This window comes from Pseudopodoces humilis, chromosome 29 (genome assembly GCF_049639895.1).
Source record: "Pseudopodoces humilis isolate 2021_Gansu_Grassland_sample_001 chromosome 29, ASM4963989v1, whole genome shotgun sequence".
In the NCBI taxonomy this organism is placed as follows: domain Eukaryota; kingdom Metazoa; phylum Chordata; class Aves; order Passeriformes; family Paridae; genus Pseudopodoces; species Pseudopodoces humilis.
In genome coordinates, this window is record NC_142228.1 from 1,900,188 (window position 1) to 1,920,000 (window position 19,813).

General features: G+C 52.6%; 1 protein-coding gene across 2 annotated transcripts in view; it reads right to left on the reverse strand.

Moving 5' to 3' along the window:
* Positions 1 to 1,081: 1,081 nt before the first annotated feature.
* PLXDC1 (plexin domain containing 1) overlaps positions 1,082 to 19,813 on the reverse strand; it is a 24,104-nt gene continuing 5,372 nt past the window's right edge. Inside the window, exons 3-14 of one of the 2 annotated variants that reach the window (XM_014260155.2) lie at positions 19,163 to 19,306; positions 18,370 to 18,439; positions 17,513 to 17,635; positions 17,155 to 17,273; positions 16,928 to 17,027; positions 15,830 to 15,925; positions 11,792 to 11,873; positions 9,615 to 9,672; positions 8,309 to 8,447; positions 4,190 to 4,225; positions 3,316 to 3,476; positions 1,082 to 2,724 (exon numbers count right to left, since the gene is read on the reverse strand). In XM_014260155.2, the coding sequence (XP_014115630.2) occupies positions 2,605 to 2,724; positions 3,316 to 3,476; positions 4,190 to 4,225; positions 8,309 to 8,447; positions 9,615 to 9,672; positions 11,792 to 11,873; positions 15,830 to 15,925; positions 16,928 to 17,027; positions 17,155 to 17,273; positions 17,513 to 17,635; positions 18,370 to 18,439; positions 19,163 to 19,306 (1,248 nt within the window). In that variant the 3' untranslated portion in view covers positions 1,082 to 2,604. The other variant, XM_014260156.2, reaches the window with a different exon arrangement.

Sequence of the window (19,813 nt, forward strand, 5' to 3'; positions counted from 1 at the left end):
CAACAAAACCAGTCCTGGTGTCCAGCACCAGCCGCTGGCCCCAGGTGCCGCCTCCGTGGGTTTTTGGGATGTTTCCAGGGATTTTCCGTGAGGAAATTCCTGCTGATGTCCGACCTGGGAGCCCCTGACACATCCCGAGGCTGTTCCATCTGCTCCTGTCCCTGTTCCCTGGGAGCAGAGCCCCAATTCCCCCGGCTGTCCCCTCCTGCCAGGGACTGGTGTGGAGCCAGAAGGTCCCTCCTGATCCCTCTTTTCTCCAGGATAAACATTCCCAGCTCCCTCAGTCGCTCCTGGGGCTCCAAACCCTTCCCAGCTCCATTCCCACTGCTCCAAACCCTTCCCAGCTCCATTCCCGATGTTCCAAACCCTTCCAGGATCCATTCCCGATGCTCCAAACCCTTCCCAGCTCCATTCCCACTGCTCCAAACCCTTCCAGGATCCATTCCTGATTCTCCAAACCCTTCCCAGCTCCATTCCCACTGCTCCAAACCCTTCCAGGATCCATTCCTGATTCTCCAAACCCTTCCCAGCTCCATTCCCGATGTTCCAAATCCTTCCCAGCTCCATTCCCACTGCCCCAAACCCTTCCCAGCTCCATTCCCGATGCTCCAAACCCTTCCCAGCTCCATTCCCACTGCTCCAAACCCTTCCCAGCTCCATTCCCGATGCTCCAAACCCTTCCCAGCTCCATTCCCACTGCCCCAAACCCTTCCCAGCTCCATTCCCGATGTTCCAAATCCTTCCCAGCTCCATTCCCACTGCTCCAAACCCTTCCCAGCTCCATTCCCACTGCTCCAAACCCTTCCCAGCTCCATTCCTGATTCTCCAAACCCTTCCCAGCTCCATTCCCACTGCTCCAAACCCTTCCCAGCTCCATTCCCGATGTTCCAAACCCTTCCCAGCTCCATTCCCGATGCTCCAAACCCTTCCCAGCTCTATTCCTGATTCTCCAAACCCTTCCCAGCTTCATTTCATCCCTCCCTGCAACTTGAGGCACAATAAATCCATTTTAAATCCATTTTAAATCCATTTTAAATCCATTTCAAATCCATTTCAAATCCATTTCAAATCCCAAATCCCAGCTCCCACTCGCACCCAGAGCCGAATCCTGCCTGGAATATTCAGATTCCGAGCATCTCTTTGAGATTTTATTCCTCCACCCACGGGCTCTGCCGGAGCAATCTGCTCCCTCCTCCCGTTAATTACGGCTCAAGACGCTGCTTTGGACCTGGGCTTGCATTTCCAGGCGAAAAATCCTGCCCAAATTTGATTATCGGAATAACGAGCTAAGGAGCAGGAGAAAATTAAAAATTAAGAGGGGGAAAATTCCAGAATCCAACAGTTTTTGTGGTGGGGGGAAAGAAAGTTTAATTCCCTCTGGATTTGGGATTTTGGGGGGTTTTATTTCCTTCAGTTTAGGGTCAGATCTGTGGGATTATTTCACAGGGTGGAGTAGAAAACCCCAAGAGATCCCGGACCAAAGCCTTCCTTGGGATCTGGGATCCCAAAATCCATCCAAACCCAGGTGCTGGTCCCAGAAATGAAACCAAAATGAGAAACAAACTGAAAATGAGGATTTTTATGGGGGTGATTTTCAGTTTTCCCGCGATGTCCGGGCGCTCCTCAGGGATCTGAAAACCCCCAAGGACGAGCTTGGATTTCCTCCAGGATTTATCCCGGAGCTCTGCCCTTCCAACCCTCTCCGTTCCCGTTGCATCCGTGGCCATCAGAGGACGCATTTTGGCGGAATCTCAGATTTATTTTCCCCCCTCTCCTCGTCTCCTTCAGGGCCAAGGGTCACAATTAGCAATTTAATGAGCTAATTAAGCGCCCAAAAGCGCAGCAAAGCCGCGGGCCCCGCGCTCGTCCCGGAGGTGAATCCTCGGCGGAGTTTTGGTCTCAAAATAACCCGAATTTCCCTTTCCTGGGAGCTGGGGGTGGAAGGGGAAGCTGGGAAGGGAGAGTTGGAATTGGGGAGGGTTGGAAAAACAGAGGAAGGGTGGGAAAAGCGGGAATGGCAGCAGGGCCATGAGGGCAAAATGAAAATGTCGACGGAAGGGGAAAGGGAGAGCGGAGAAAGGGACGGAGGGGGTGGGAGAGGAGCCCTGGGTGCCTCTCCTGGGACACCACGGAATCTCTTCCCGCTCCGGAGGCGCCGGCACGACGTTCCCGAGCACAGAGCCCCAAAAATCCTCCCTGCTGCTCCAGCCAAGCCCACAGGGAGATTCCCCCACATTCCCAGCCCCCGGCAAGGCTCCAGCAGAAGAGGGAAGAGGAAAAACAACCAAAAACAACCAAAAAAAGGGCAGAAATCCCCACCAAGCTGGAAAAATCGGCCACTGTTTCTTTGTTTTCCCGGCGTGTCCAGCCGGGAATCCGCGAGGATCCGGGCAGGCCCGGCACGGATCCCCTCCCAAAATTCCTCCCCCCAAAAAAAAATCTCCTTCTTGGGATCTTCTCCCTCTCCTCGCCACTCCTTTTCCAAGAGGGGACAGATTCGTGGGGCGAGGGAAGATTCCGGCGCTTTGGGACGCGGGAGGCTCAGGATTCCTGGGGATTCCTTGGGATTCCTGGGGATTCCTTGGGATTCCTCGGGAGAAGCGCTCAGCACTGCTCGGCCTCCACAAATCCCTCTTTTTCCTGGCTGGCCGCCTCCACCTCGGCGTACGAGGAGGGGTTGGAGCGGTTCCGGAATTTCATGGCGGGCCAGCGGTGCGGCCTCCGCTGGGGACGGAAACAGAGGAGTGAGGAAAATTCCATGAAAAATAACGTTAAAGGGACGATTCGCAGGTTTCCCGCGGTCTCCAGGATGGAGACAGAGAAAATTCCAGAGGAATTCTCTGGCTGGAGACAGAAAATTCCAGAATTCTCCAGCTGGAGAGAGAAAATTCCAGAAGAATTCTCCAGCTGGAGAAAGAAAATTCCAGAAGAATTCTCCAGCTGGAGAAAGAAAATTCCAGAAGAATTCTCTGGCTGGAGACAGAGAAAATACCAGAAGAATTATCTGGAATTATCAAATCCAGGGATTTGGGCTGGGTTGGGGAGACAGATCCAAGGATTTGGGCTGGGTTGGAGAACACAGATCCAAGGATTTGGGATGTGTTGGGAAGACAGATGCAGGGATTTGGGATGAGTTGGGAAGGATGTGGATCCAGGGATCTGGGATGGGTTGGGAATACAGATCCAAGGATTTGGGCTGGGTTGGAGGACACAGATCCAAGGATTTGGGCTGGGTTGGAGGACACAGATCCAGGGATTTGGGCTGTCCCAGCTGCAGGGAAGTGAGGATGGGGAGCACGGGAGGATCTGACTCACCTCGATGAGGAACAGGGCGGCGCTGGACGTGGGGTGGCCGCTGATGTAGATCCCAGCCAGGATGATCCCGGCCAGGAGCAGCACGGCCACCACAATTCCCACCACGGTGCCCGTGGCCAGCGGGGCGCCGCCGCTCCCGGAGGGAATGCTGCTCCCCGTGCCTGGAAAACGGGATCCGGCTGATCCAGCCGGGCTGAGACCTCGGCAACCCCACCCGGGGACCCTTCCCAGGGACATTCCCGGGGATTTGGGGAGAGGTTTGGTTAAAATTTGGAATGATGTGGATTTGAAAGGCTCCACCCTGCCGGCTGAACTTCCCTGGGAACTGGGATTCGCTCCTGCTCTGCCGACGACCTGGCAGCAGGGGAAGAGGGGCTGGAACCTTCCAGAACCTCTGGAATTAGGCAGCAGTTTGGGGCTGATGGAAAGGCTGAGGCTGAGCCAGGATTCCTGGGAAAATGGAGGGAAAATCCAGGCAAAGGACAATTTATAGTTGGATTTTACCTCGTTTTTATGTCCCAGCCAGAGAAATTCAAAGGAAAAAGAGCTTTGTGTCCATAAAAATATTGTAAATAATGGGAATTATACAGAAGGAGAAAACTCCTGGAGCTGGCAAAGCAGGAGCGAGTGGGAAAAGTGGACAAAGAGCATCAGGATAAAACAGAGTATTCCCAAATTTCCCCTGGCTGGAATTGCGCTGATCAGGGTGAGGACAACGGGAATTGTGTCCTGATCTCTCTGGGGTCCTCCCCACAGCCCCTGTGTGCCCGAATCCAGGGAATCCCGAGTTCCCTTGGAGCAGGGAGGGGGATGAAGGTCCGAATCCAGGGAATCCCGAGTTCCCTTGGAGCAGGGAGGGGGATGAAGGCCTTACCTTCTCCTCCCGCAAACTGATTGAGCTTCGTGTCGTCTGAAAGGAGAAAACAACAAAGTCAGGATGTTCCCGGGATATCCTCGTGATTCCCGCCCCATTCCCTCCCCCTGGGATGGGATCTCCGGACGGTTTTAGATCTCTGTGGGAAAGGGAGGCACCTGGAAAAGCCCAGAGTGGGAGTGGGGTGAGGTTTTCCGTGGCAGAGGGGCACCTGGAGCACAAATATCCCGGGGAAGGGGTCGTTTGCTGTTCCCGGTGGGAGCTTTGATCCATGGCCGGGTGTCCGTGTTCAGCCGATGGAATCTGCGGCCAAAGCATCCCAAAAAATTCCATGGGATGCTCAAAAGCCACTTCCATTCCTTGGCTCATTCTGGAAGGATCTATCGGACAAGGCTTTGTCTCTCAACAGGCTCCACACAGCCGCCCCCACGAGGGTGAAATCCCGATCCAGAATTCCTGGATCTTGGTTCAGCCTCCAAATCCCGATCCAGAATTCCTGGATCTTGGTTCAGCCTCCAAATCCCATTCCAGAATTCCTGGATCTTGGTTCAGCCTCCAAATCCCGATCCAGAATTCCTGGATCTTGGTTCAGCCTCCAAATCCCATTCCAGAATTCCTGGATCTTGGTTCAGCCTCCAAATCCCATTCCAGAATTCCTGGATCTTGGTTCAGCCTCCAAATCCCGATCCAGAATTCCTGGATCTTGGTTCAGCCTCCAAATCCCATTCCAGAATTCCTGGATCTTGGTTCAGCCTCCAAATCCCATTCCAGAATTCCCAGGGCTCAGCTCAGCCTCCAAATCCCGATCCAGAATTCCCAGGGCTTGGCTGGGCTCCAGTGAGTCAGGCTGTGCCCCAGAGCTCCAGGAGCACATCCAGGGAGCTGGAAGGGCTGGGAAGGACGTGGATCCCAAATCCAGGAATTTGGGCTGGGGGGGAGGACACAGATCCAGGGATCTGGGATGGATGGAGAAGACACAGACCCAAGAATCTGGGATAATGAGGATGTGGATCCAGGGATCTGGGATGAAGGGAATCGCACAGATCCAGGGATCTGGGATGGAGGGAATCACACAGATCCAGAGATCTGGGATGGAGGGAATCACACAGATCCAGAGATCTGGGATGGAGGGAATCGCACAGATCCAAGGATTTGGCATGGATCGAATCACACGGACCCAGGGATTTGGCATGGATCGAATCACACGGACCCAGGGATCTGGGATGGAGGGAATCGCACAGATCCAGGGATCTGGGATGGAGGGAATCGCACAGATCCAGGGATCTGGGATGGAGGGAAGGACCCCTCGGGCCCAATCCCCTCCCTCCCCCCGCCGTTTGCTCCTTCCCACATCCCGAATTCTCCTGGCGCCCGTGTCACGCGCATCCTCCCGTTTTCCTGGGCTGGAAAATGTTGGATTCCCAACCCCCCGTGCCTTTCCCCGCTCCTCTCCCAGCCAGCCCCGGCAGGCGCCAGCTCCATTCCCCCACCCGGCTCCTTCCCGGCGCCGAAGGACAATTAGGAGCGCTCCTAATTACCCTAATTAGCACTCGGCGGTAGGGACAATTAAGCAGCCAAATTGCGGCGCTACCTGCGCCAGGATCGGCGGGTCCCGCATTAATGGGATTATGGAGCTGGGGGGTCTCCAGGGAGGATTTTTGTGGAGCAGCATTCCCAAGGAAATGGTGATCGCCGCGGGAATTCCGGCCTTGAGAAATCCCCGAATCCCGGGATCGACCCCTTCAGGATCCCGCGGGTTCTGCCCACCGGGGCTTGGCTGCTTCACAAATGGGGAAAAAAGCTGGAAAAACTGGAAAGCTCTTCCCACCGTGCCTCGCTCCCCCGGCTGGCACCTCTGGGCTGCCCTTCCTGCCCTTTTCCAGCATCTCCTGCTCCCATCCCTCCCCAAGGACGGCGTTTGGAGCGCCCTGGGATAGCGGGATAGCCCTGCCCTTGGAATGGGATGAGCTTGGAGCTCCCTTCCAAGCCAAATCCTTCTGGGATTCCAGATTTTTACAGATCTGGGGGTCTCCGCTGCTCTGTTACAGATGGAGAAATGGACTCGGGAGGGGATTTTGGGGGAGAAATTCCTCCCTGTGAGGGCTGGGATGGAATTCCCAGATTTGCTGGGGCTGCCCCTGGATCCCTGGGAGCGTCCAGGGCCAGGCTGGACATTGGGGTTTGGAGTGGCCCGGGATGGTGGGAGATGTCCCTGGGGGCACTGGAGGGGATTTGAGGTCCTTTCCCATCCCAAACCATTCCCTGATTCTGCTCCAAAGCCCATCTGGTCCTGGGATTTACTCGGATCTGGATTTTCTGAGGCAGTGAAAGGCCTGTCCAGGAATCAGGATCCAGGTTGGGGGATCAATCCCTTGTCCCAGGGATCAGGGATGGGGGGATCCCTCATCCCAGGACTCAGGGATCCCTCATCCTGGGGCTCAGGGGTGTGGAATCACCTCTCTGGGGATCAGGATCAGGAATGGTGGATCCCTTGTCCCAAGGATCAGGATCAGGAATGGGGGATCCCAGGGCTCAGGGATCCCATTCCCAGGGGGCTCAGGGATGGGGGGATCCCTTGTCCTGGGGCTCAATGGTGTGGGGTCACCTGCCAGGGATCAGGATCAGAATTGGGGGATCCCCATCCCAAGGATCAGGATCAGTGGATCCCCATCCCAGAGATCAGGATCGGTGGATCCCCATCCCAAGGATCAGGATCAGGAATGGTGGATCCCTTATCCCAAGGCTCAGGATCAGTGGATCCCCATCCCAGAGATCAGGATCGGTGGATCCCCATCCCAAGGATCAGGATCAGGAATGGTGGATCCCTTATCCCAATGATCAGGATCAGTGGATCCCCATCCCAAGGCTCAGGATCGGTGGATCCCCATCCCAAGGATCAGGAATGGTGGATCCCCATCCCAAGGATCAGGAATGGTGGATCCCCATCCCAAGGATCAGGAATGGTGGATCCCCACCCCAGGGATCAGGATCAGTGGATCCCCATCCCAAGGATCAGGAATGGTGAATCCCCATCCCGAGGCTCAGGATCAGTGGATCCCCATCCCAAGGCTCAGGATCAGTGGATCCCCATCCCAAGGATCAGGATCAGTGGATCCCCATCCCAAAGATCAGGATCAGTGGATCCCCATCCCCAGGATCAGGAATGGCGGATCCCATCCCAAGGATCAGGATCAGGATCAGTGGATCCCCATCCCAAGGATCAGGAATGGTGGATCCCCATCCCAAGGCTCAGGATCAGTGGATCCCCATCCCAAGGCTCAGGATCAGTGGATCCCCATCCCAAGGACCAGGAATGGTGGATCCCCGTCCCAAGGATCAGGATCGGTGGATCTCTATCCCAAGGATCAGGAATGGTGGATCCCCATCCCAAGGATCAGGAATGGTGAATCCCCACCCCAGGGATCAGGATCAGTGGATCCCCATCCCAAAGATCAGGATCAGTGGATCCCCATCCCAAGGCTCAGGATCGGTGGATCCCCATCCCAAGGATCAGGAATGGTGAATCCCCATCCCGAGGCTCAGGATCAGTGGATCCCCATCCCAAGGCTCAGGATCAGTGGATCCCCATCCCAAGGATCAGGATCAGTGGATCCCCATCCCAAAGATCAGGATCAGTGGATCCCCATCCCCAGGATCAGGAATGGCGGATCCCATCCCAAGGATCAGGATCAGGATCAGTGGATCCCCATCCCAAGGATCAGGAATGGTGGATCCCCATCCCAAGGCTCAGGATCAGTGGATCCCCATCCCAAGGCTCAGGATCAGTGGATCCCCATCCCAAGGACCAGGAATGGTGGATCCCCGTCCCAAGGATCAGGATCGGTGGATCTCTATCCCAAGGATCAGGAATGGTGGATCCCCATCCCAAGGATCAGGAATGGTGGATCCCCATCCCAAGGATCAGGAATGGTGGATCCCATCCCAAGGATCAGGATCAGTGGATCCCCACCCCAAGGCTCAGGATCAGTGGATCCCCATCCCCAGGATCAGGAATGGCGGATCCCATCCCAAGGATCAGGATCAGGATCAGTGGATCCCCATCCCAAGGCTCAGGATCAGTGGATCCCCATCCCGGGATCCAGGGTGCCGGGCACACACCTTCGGTGGTGAGGCTGCCGAGGAAGAGCGAGGCCGTGGCGGAGGAGCCGCGCTGCGGCCGCGGGGTCGCGGGGCTGGCCGGGGGCGCGGGGTAACGCTCGCCTTCCGCCAGATCCTCACAGCTCCCCTCGTCCCGCTGCTGGAAAAGGAAAACCTGGAGTTGCTTTTCCCGGTTTCTTAATTAAGGGAATAAAGGGGGAGGTGAAGGGGAATCCAAAGGGAATCCAGGGATGAAAAGGGAATCTAGGGGTGTTTAAGGGGGATAAATAATGGTTTACAGGTGTAGATAAAGGGAATAAAGGGATATCCCAAGGGAATAATGGGATATCCCAAGGAAATAAATATAGGGGTATCCCGAGGAAATAAATAAGGAATAACCTGAGGAAATAATGGGATATCTCAAGGACATAAATATAGGGGTATCCCAAGGAAATATAAGGAATATCCCAAGGAAATTAAGGGATATCCCAAGGACATAAAGGAATATCCCAAGGAAATAATGGGATATCCCAAGGGAATAAATATAGGGATATCCCAAGGAAATTAAGGGATATCCCAAGGAAATAAATAAGGGGATATCCAAAGGAAATAAAGGAATATCCAAAGGGCTGTCTAAAAGGAATAAAGGGATATAAGGAGATACTTAAGGGAATAAAGGGATATTTAAAGGGATATCCAAAGGGAATAAAGGAATATCTGAAGGGAACAAAGGGAAAATCCCAAGGGGTATCCAAAGGGAACAAAGGGAAATAAAGGAATAAAGAAATAAAGAGAAATAAAGGGAAATCAAGGAATAACTAAAGGGAACAAAGGGAAATAAAGGAATATCTAAAGGGAACAAAGGGAAATCCCAAGGGAATAAAGAGAAATAAATAAAGGAATAACTAAAGGGAACAAAGGGAAATAAAGGAATAAAGAAATAAAGGGAAATAAAGGAATAAAGAAATAAAGAGAAATAAAGGGAAATAAAGGAATAACTAAAGGGAACAAAGGGATATCCCAAGGGGTATCCAAAGGGAACAAAGGGAAATAAAGGAATAAAGAAATAAAGGGAAATCAAGGAATAAAGAAATAAAGAGAAATAAAGGGAAATCAAGGAATAACTAAAGGGAACAAAGGGAAATAAAGGAATAACTAAAGGGAACAAAGGGATATCCCAAGGGGTATCCAAAGGGAACAAAGGGATATCCCAAGGTCTGATCCCGAGCTGACACCAGCACTCATTTCCCGAGCAGGGCCGTTGGTTTTCCTGAGGCTCAGCGCCATTCCCGGCCCACGAGGAGGGGTTGGGATTCTCCGGGCTCACCTGGCCGCAGCCGTAGCTCAGCCACTCCTCCCGGTAGCGGTCGAAGCCGCTGGAGCACCTGTGGGGAAAAGCGGGATCATCCAGGGCCAGGTGGATCCCAAAAGTCCCAAATCGCTGCTGGGTGGGAACACCTGGACAAACGGGGCTCGGAAAGGAGACAGCCAGGATTTTATCCAGAGCTGTGGGGTTTCCATGTGGCTGTGCTGGAAGAGCCCAAACATTTCCTTTCCCAGAGAGGGAAAAGGGTCAGGAGCGCTTCTCCAAGGGAAAAGGAGAGGGAAAAGCGGGATGGAGGCACGGGCTGAGCTCGAGTTTCCGTCCCCGGACTCGCTGCCAGGGCAAGGCCGCCAGATCCACGGGGTTGGTTGGGCTCATTCCAGCCACATCTGCACGGGAAAAACACCGCAGGAATTCCAAATGACATCAGGCAAACTCCAGCCGGAGAATTCCCTGCAGGAACAGCGCTTGGAGCAGCGCTCCGACCTCTGGAAAGGCTCGGGGAGGAAAAGCCACAAAAGGTTTGTGCCATTTACCCAGCAGGGAAAGGAGAAACCTCAGGAAAACTTCAACTCCTGCTGAGATCCCTGCTCAGAGCCCGGTTCCTGTCCCAGTTTTGGGCAGAAAAAGGGATTTTAGCTGTTTGGGAGAGAGCTGGGAGGATTCAGGGTTGGGATCACGAGGTTGGGATAGCGGCTCCAAGGCTGGTTGGGAAGGATCAGGGGGCTCTGCAGGACCGGCCTGGCTGGAAGCCAACAATTCCCAGTTTCTGCCAGCTGGAATTCCCATTTGGAGCCTGAACTGTCCCCAGGGACAGGAGCAAACACCAGCAACGGCAGCCGGGAGGGTGGAAAAGGGTTAAACCTCCAGAGGGCTGGGATTGGTGGGATACTGGGAAGGGATTCCTGCCTGTGAGGGCTGGGATGGAATTCCCAGAGCCCCCGGATCCCTGGGAATGTCCCAGGCCAGGCTGGACAGCGGGAGGTGTCCCTGCCATGGCAGGGGTGGCACAGGATGGGATTTAAGGTCACTTTCCAACCCAAACCACTCCGGGATTCCATCATCGGATAAAATCCCATTTTCCACGGCCTGGAGCTCGGAACAAGCAGGACAGGGAAGGGTTTGAGCCGGGCTCAGCCGGACCCGCTGCAGCCCAGGCTCGGGTTTTGTCACCAAAGCCTGGTCTGGGCTCAGCAGAACGAGAATGTCCTGTCCCCACCGAGCCAAAAACCCCTGTCCTGCCTCAGGGGGGCTCCGGGGATGAGGAGGGGGCTGGGAGGAGCCCCCAGGAGAGCGGGGTTTCCACACAGCAGGATCTGTGTTACTGGGTCCCCTCCCCTGCCACCAGCTCTCAATAAATCCTTCAGCTCAATCTCATTAAAATCCTGTCTGGAAAACCCTGCCTGAGCTGGAGGGGAGCAGGGACAGCACCACGTCCTCCACCCAGAACCAAAAAATCAGCAAATTCCTACTTTTGCTGCTCCTTTCAACCCTGCTTCACCCAGCCCCAAAAAATCAGGAAATTCCCACTTCTGCTGCTCCTTTCAGCCCCAAAAATTCAGCAAATTCCCACTTTTGCTGCTCCACTCAGCCCCCAAAAAATCAGAAAATTCCCACTTTTGCTGCTCCTTTTAGCCCCCCAAAAAATCAGAAAATTCCCACCTTTGCTGCTTCTTTCAGCCCCAAAAATTCAGCAAATTCCCACTTCTGCTGCTCCTTTCATCCCTGCTCCATCCAACCCCAAAAAATCAGGAAATTCCCACTTGTGCTGCTCCCACCCCTGGTGAGCCGGACACGTCCTGCACTGAGGGGTGTCCCCAACGCTGTCACCTCCCTGCTGTCACCTCCCTGCTGTCACCTCCCTGCTGTCACCTCCCTGCTGTCACCTCCCTGGAGCCCTTCCATCCTCCCTGCCCGAGCCAGGACAAGTTCTCCCCATTTTTTAACACCTCACTGACAAAAATGGGATTCCTGCCTCATCTCCCAGCTCATCCCAGGACTAAAAACCCCAGGAAACGCGACCTCGGAGCGGTTGGGAACCGGAGTTGGGGGCCAACAGCAGCACCTCAGCACCCCAAAAAAATTACAAAAAAAAAACCCAACAACAACAAAAAAATGGGGAAATAATTTCAAAATAAAAAAATCAGGAGCAGAGGTGGAAAGGGAGGCTGGTGAGGTACCTCTGCAGGACGTGGCACCAGCTGCAGTTGAAGGTCAGCTCCGAGCTCACGCACATTTCGCAGCTCTGGTGCTGCAGACAGGCTGGAAAACAGAGAGGAGAGGGGCTCCGTGTTGGATTATATAAATATAAATATAAATATAAATATAAATATAAATATAAATATAAATATAAATATAAATATAATTATAAATGTAAATATAAATATAAATATAAATGTAAATGTAAATATAAATATAAATATAAATGTAAATGTAAATGTAAATGTAAATGTAAATATAAATATAAATATAAATATAAATATAAATGTAAATATAAATATAATTATAAATATAAAAATAAAAATAAATATAAATATAAATATAAATGTAAATATAAATGTAAATATAAATATAAATATTAATATAAATATAAATGTAAATATAATTATAAATATAAAAATAAATATAAATATAATTATAAATATAAAAATAAATATAAATAATATTAACATTAATATATAATATATTAACATTCATATATAATATTAATCTATATTATATATTAATATTAATATATAACATTAACATTAATATATAATATATTAACATTAATATATAATATTAATCTATATTATATATTAATATTAATATATAACGTTAACATTAATATATAATATATTAATATTCGTATATAATATTTGTAGTAATATATTAATATGTAATATGTTTATATTAATATTAATCTATAATTAAGTATATTATTAGTATATTGTATATTAATATTAATATATAATATTATATATTATTCTATATTCTATATTCTATATTCTATATTCTATATTCTATATTATATATTATATATTATAATATATTCTATATTCTATATTCTATATTATATATTCTATATTCTATATTATATATTGTATATTTTATATATTATATATTTCATATATTATATATTTATATATTTTATATATTTATATATATTATATATATTATATATATAATTTCATATAATACGAAATTCATGAGCGTGTTTTCATGGTGAAACACGAAAACAAACGTTGAAGTTAGATGAAAAAAGCTAAAAGTGTGAGTGTGTAGATTAGAAAGTTTTTTTAATCACTGGGTGAAAAAGTTTCGAGAACAGGAGACAAGATGAAGGATTTAGGGTGTTGTCCCTTGTCCCTTCTTCTTTCTTCTTCATGTTCTTCTCCTGGAGGTTTTGGGGTGATTGTCAGTGATTAGACAGAAAATGCCACAGTGCAGCACAGAGGGGATGGGTCATTGGCTCATTAAGAAAAATAATATACGTGTCTATTGTTAATTGGGTAAAAAGAGGTATAAAGATAAAAGAACTGCGGATTTCGAGGCCGTTTTGTGCATCAGACACAGGGTGAGCCACAAGGCCTTGTTTGTACCGCCAGAAGGAAGAAATGTGCCAGATTGCAAAGATGAACCTTGTGCAGCCAGCCTGGAGAGAGCTGTTAAGTTCTGTGATCACCTGTTAATAAATAAACACGAGAAACAGGATTCTAACCAGCTCGGGAGTTTTCTTCTAATCAGAAGAACTGAGATAAGCAGGGCTCCCCACCAGGGAGGATCCCGAAAAAAATTCAGTCCAAAGGAGGCTGAGAAACCCAAGAATAAAAAGAAAAATACAGAAGAGCTGTAGCAGAAACAAAGAAACAGAAAAAGGACTTTTTAGGGAAAAGTTACACTCCGGACAGATGTCAACATCTGGAGGGCACAGGGGAACAGCTGGGAGCAGCTGGAGCCCTGGGAAGCGCCCAGCCCCCAGGGCTATTATTATTAATATTATTATTAATATTATTATTATATTAATATATTATTAATAATTATAATAATTATGTAATAATATATATTAAATAATAATAATAAATAATAAAGAAACAATAATTATCGTTTAAAGAATCATGGGAAACTGTGTTAGGGGTTTGGGGGGGATCATGAGAAATATATGGTTGGGTAAAATCAATGTATAGAATAGAACAATGGAAGTTTAATGATTAATATGAAAGTATATATGTAGAAAGAGTATATATATTATATAAAATATGTATTTTATACTCTATTTTGTTTTATATTATATATATTAGATTAGATTATATATATTACATTATATTACATTATATTATATTATATTCACAATAGAGTATAAAAATATATATAATATATATGATTTATATTATATTATATATTATATTCACAATAGAGTATAAAAATATATATTATATTATATTATATTATATTATATTATATTATATTAATTATATTAATTATATTATATTAATTATATTATATTATATTATATTAATTATATTAATTATATTAATTATTTTATATTATATTATATTATATTATATTAATTATATTATATTATATTATATTATATTATATTATATTATTTGTATTGTATTATATTGTATTATATTATGTTATGTTATGTTGTTATGTTATGTTATATTAATTTTATTATATTAATTTTATTATATTAATTTTATTTTTTTATTTTTATTTTATTATTTTTTATTATATTTATTCTATTAATTTTATTATATTATATAAAACACAATAGAGTATAAAACATGTTCAGCTCAAAACCAAACGGGGTCACATTTGGGTTTGCGTGCCCCTGAGGCTCAGAGCTCTTTAATAAAAGCACATTTATATAATAATATCAAAATGTGATTTTTGTGTTCCCATCCCTGGAGCAGCTCCCCCCCTCCAGGTTCTCCCTCCCTGAGCCCCCAGCTCTGCCCCTGGAGCCTGGGCGAGCTCCCCCAGCCTTGGGCTACCTGCCCACCCTCCCCAATCCTCAGCTCCTCTCCCACCCCGAGCCCTTCCCGAGGCAGGGAGCGACCTCAGGCCTCTGCAGCAGGAGGCAGAGCCCAAATCCCTCCTTTCTGACCCCAAAAAAACCCCTAAAAACTGAACCCCCCCGACTGAAACCCCCCCGGTTTGGTGGTGGCTCCTCTGCAGCTCCCATCTCCCCGAGCTGCCGGGGGAAAAACAGGGGGAAAAAAAACAAACCAGGGAAAAAATAGAGAGCTCTTGCAGAATGGTTATTTATGTTCAGCTTGCAGTAACCTGCCTGCTGCTAAAATTGTCATCAAACACCGCGGGGAGGGCGTTTAACGCAGCCCCTGGGTGTCTCCGAGGCAGATTTACCCTCAGCCCGGATTTACGGGCGGCTCTGCCTCGTGTGCCCGCCTGTCCTTGGATCCAGCAGCTAAAAATCCGCTCGAGGAGCCTCCCAGAAACCTCAGCCGGGTGTGGAGGCGTTGGAAATGTCTTGGAGACAGAGCTGGAGTGAGCTGGTGTCCAGCAGAGTCAGCTGGGAAGGGGTTTTAGTGGGAAGAGCTGGGAGGAATTGAGGGGTGGGCACAGCCTGGGGCCCCCGTGTGTCCCCCCCCGGCCACGGGGGGCTGGGACCACCGACCTCGGCCCTTTTTGGGGAGCTCTGAGCAGAGGGAAGAGGGATTTCCTGCAGATCCCTCCTTTATCAGCCCTTCCTGGGCTGCGTCCCGGCCTCCTGCCTGAGCTGGGCTGGCAAACGCGAGGGGTTTGGGATTTCTGCTGGCTGAGGTTGATTGCGAGATCATCCCGGATCCATCCAGGCAGGGCTGGGTGTGGGAGAGCTTCAGTGACAGCTGGGGACCCCAGAACGGGGTGAGCTGCTCCCCAAATACCCCAGGGTGGGGATGTGGGGCTCCCCAAATACCCCAGGGTGGGGATGTGGGGCTCCCCAAATACCCCAGGGTGGGGATGTGGGGCTCCCCAAATACCCCAGGGTGGGGTGAGCTGCTCCCCAAATACCCCAGGACGGGGTGAGCTTCTCCCCAAATACCCCAGGGTGGGATGAGCTGCTCCCTGCTGACAGCACCCCCTCTCTCCACGGCTCCATGGACCCCAGACTCCGGGAGATGGGCGGCATCACCCTCCCAGCACCTCTGGCCCAGCCTTGGCTGCCCCCTTGGGCTGGGAATCGTGGTTTGTGGCTGGAATTCCGGCTGGGAAGGGGCTCTGGGACTCACTGGGCAGTGGGGTGAACTCCACGGCGGACAGGCTGGTGATCCTGCTGGTGTCCAGCTCCACACGGTGGTACTCGTAGATTGTCCGGCGCCGGGACTCTGCAGCGGAGCCCGGGGTTCAGAGCGGGTACAAACCCCCCCTGCCCGGGGCTGCGCCCCACCAGGGCTCGGGGCAGCCCCAGGGGTGGGGTTTTCCCTTTGGGGGGTGCCAGGGCACAGATTCCCTCTCCTGCCCTGCCCGGAGGAGCTCGGAGCTCTCCCTGCCCCTCTCTCCGATCAGGGATGCGCTCCAGCCCTGCTCCACTCCCAAACAAACATCGCCGGGCTCTGAGTCACCGGAGCCTCCCCCCAAAATCCCCTCCTGCCCCACGTTCCTCCACCCCGGGCTCTGTCCCGGGACACAGCCCGGTTTATCCCCGCGGGAAATCCCAGCTCTCCTTCCAGGACGAGCATCCCCCGCTCCTCTCCATCCCTCCAAACCCACCCGGCTTCCCCTGCCCGCTCGGGAATCCCGCGGGGCCGGAGGGGAGGAACCGCGGGCAGCGCCAGATGGCTCCGGGAATAACGGGAAAATCGGGAGGGAGGAGCGGGGTCGGGCTCTGCGTGACCTGAGAGGATTTTTTGGGGAGCCCTGCAGCTCAGGGCGCACGGGTAATAAATGTGGATGTGAGAATTCCCGCATCCTGCGGATCCCTGACACGCACCGGGGCGACTGCAGACCCCCCAAACCTCCCTTTTCTATGGGAATGGGGCACCCTGCACGCCCTGAGCCTCTCCTCCGCCTGCAGCTCCCTTTGGGATGGAAGAGGAATTGGATTTGTCTCCTGGGAATCAGGGAAGAGCTCGGCTGCTCACGGAGCAAAGCTCCGAGGCCAAGGGATGGTCACGGGCATGGGGAGCATGGATCCCAAACAGGGATCCCAAAAATCAGGGAGCACGAGGGGCAGCAGAACCCCAAACGCCTCCTCACATTCCCTGGGAATTCCAGCGGGGCATCCTCACATCCCCAAATCCCCAAAGCCGAGGATCCCGCACCTCTCCCTCCCCGCTCCCCGTGGGATCAGCTCCTTCCCCGCCCCGGCAGCTCCTCCAGGGACTCACCAGGGACATCGGGAGAGGGGTTGAGGACCATGAAGGCATCGGAGAGCCCGGCCTTCACGGGGTGCTGGCTGGCGCTGATCTGCAGGACCGGCACCGGGATCTGCGCCGGGAACGGAGAATGTGACAGATCCCAGCCCTGCCCCGGCTCCGGGAATACCCAACCCCCCATCCCAGACCCCAGGGAACCCCCAGGGACCCTCCTGGCCCTTGAGGGACCCCTCTCTCACCTCCTTGTAGCCGAAGACGATCCTCCCGCTGCTGTGCAGGGCGGCCTGGAAAGTGAAGCTGCCCATGTCCTCCTTGCCCTGCAGATAAACCTTGTCCCACTGCACCACAAACACCGTCCCTGGGGGTGACCAGAGCCGCTCAGTCCTTCCCTCTCCCCCTGCTCCTCATCTCACCGGCCCCACCCGTCCTCTCCTGCCCCCCGTGAGCCCCCAGCTCTGCCCCCACCCGAGTGAAACATCCCCGAGGTCCTGACCGGGGGCTGCGCATCCCCCAGGACCCCTCCCCGCAGCCCCCAGCCCCTCCGGGAGCCCGGGGATGGGGAAGGGGCAGAGGGAGGCGGCCGGAGCCGGCCCCCACCGTTGTCCAGGTACTGCACGGTGGAGTTTCGGGAGTAGCTGGGGTTGAAGTTGGCCATGAGGGGCGCGATGTACTGCGTGGCCGTGAGCATGCGGTGGATGACGTCCCCCACGAAGATAAAACCTGAGCGGGCAGAGGATGAAGCAGCGCGGGCTCCCCCTCCCCACCCCGTTCCCACCACCCCGCTCTGCCTCTCCCAGCCCTTTTTTTGCCCCTCTGGGTTTCCTCCGAGCCCCAGTGACCCCCCCCCGTGTCCCCCCAGTCTCTGCAGGAACAGAGGGAGCAGCAGCTCCTGACGCCCCGGGGAGATTTGGGGTGCAGGGGGAGGTTGGAAGGGCTGTGCCCCCTTCTCCGAGCTCCGGGATGTGGGGTGGGTTAGAGCCAGCACCAGAGCCCCCCTGTGGGCATCCCATCCCATCCCATCCCATCCCATCCCATCCCATCCCATCCCATCCCATCCCATCCCATCCCATCCCATCATCATATTTGTCCTGGTTTAGGGCAAATTTAGGAATCCACACCATCCCGTTATCCCATCCCGTTATCCCATCCCATTATCCTGTCCTGCTATCCCATCCCATTATCCCATGCCGTTATCCCATCCCCTAATCCAATCCCCTAATCCCATCCCATTATCCTGTCCCACTATCCCATCCCGCTATCCCATCCCGCTATCCCATCCCGCTATCCCATCCCATTATCCCATCCCGCTATCCCATCCCCTAATCCCATCCCCTAATCCCATCCCACTATCCCGTCCCGTTATCCCATCCCGTTATCCCATCCCGTTATCCCGTCCCGTTATCCCGTCCCGTTATCCCGTCCTGCTCTCCCGGCCGTGCCGGGTCCCCGCTCACCGCCCGTGGCGATGGTGACCTGCCGCAGGAGGTGGCCGTAGAACGGGAAATCGAAGGACAGGACGATCCTCTGGGAGAGAGGAGAGGTGAGAACCGAGCCCGGCCCTCGGGAAAACAGCGCTGGGAATGTGGGGAGGGCTGGGAGAGAGGTGGGAAAGGGGTGGGAAAGGGGATGGGAAAGGGGATGGGAAAGGGGATGGGAAAAAGGATGGGAAAAAAAGGATGGCAGAGGAATCCTACATCTTCCTTCCTCCCCGGAATGCCTGGTGAGCCCACAGACACTTCCCAATCCCCGACACTCTCCGAGCGCGTGGCTGGCGCCCCGAGGCTCCCCAAGGCGCCCCGAGGCTCCCCAGGGCTCCCTGAGGCTCCCCAGGGCTCCCCAAGACTCCCCAAGACTCCCCAAGGCTCCCCGAGGTTCTCCAGGGCTCCCCGAGGCTCCCCAGGGCTCCCCAAGACTCCCCAAGGCTCCCCAGGGCTCCCCAAAGCTCCCCAGGGCTCCCCGAGGCTCCCCGAGGCTCCCCGAGGCTCCCCAAGGCTCCCCGAGGCTCCCCAAGTCTCACCGAGGCTCCCCAAAGCTCCCCAAGACTCACAGAGGCTCCCCAAGGCTCCCCAAGACTCACAGAGGCTCCCCAAGGCTCCCCAAGGTGCCCCAAGGCTCCTCAAGTCTCACCGAGGCTCCCCAAGTCTCACCGAGGCTCCCCAAAGCTCCCCAAGGCTCCCCAAGGCTCCCCAAGTCTCACCGAGGCTCCCCAAAGCTCCCCAAGGCTCCCCAAGGCTCCCCAAGTCTCACCGAGGCCTGCCGGTGCGTGTTGGAGAGGATCCCGTGGATCCGGGCTCGGCTCCCGTTGGCCGCTGCCATGTCCACCCAGAGCCGCCCGCGCCGCGCGTCCCCGGGGCCGTAGATCCGCGACACGTAATAGCTGTGGTTGTCCTCCTGCAGCCACGGGGACATGGGACACAGGGATGGGACACGGGGATGGGACACAGGGATGGGACACAGGGATGGGACACGGGACACAGGGATGGGACACAGGGATGGGACACGGGACACAGGGATGGGACACAGGGATGGGACACGGGACACAGGGATGGGACACAGGGATGGGACATGGGACACGGGACACGGGGATGGGACATGGGGATGGGACACAGGACATGGGACACGGGACATGGGGATGGGACACAGGGATGGGACATGGGGACGGGACACAGGACACGGGGATGGGACACAGGACATGGGGATGGGACACAGGGATGGGACACGGGGATGGGACACAGGACATGGGACACGGGACACGGGGATGGGACACGGGGATGGGACACAGGGATGGGACACAGGGATGGGACACAGGGATGGGACACGGGGATGGGACACGGGGATGGGACATGGGGATGGGACATGGGGATGGGACACGGGGATGGGACACAGGGATGGGACACA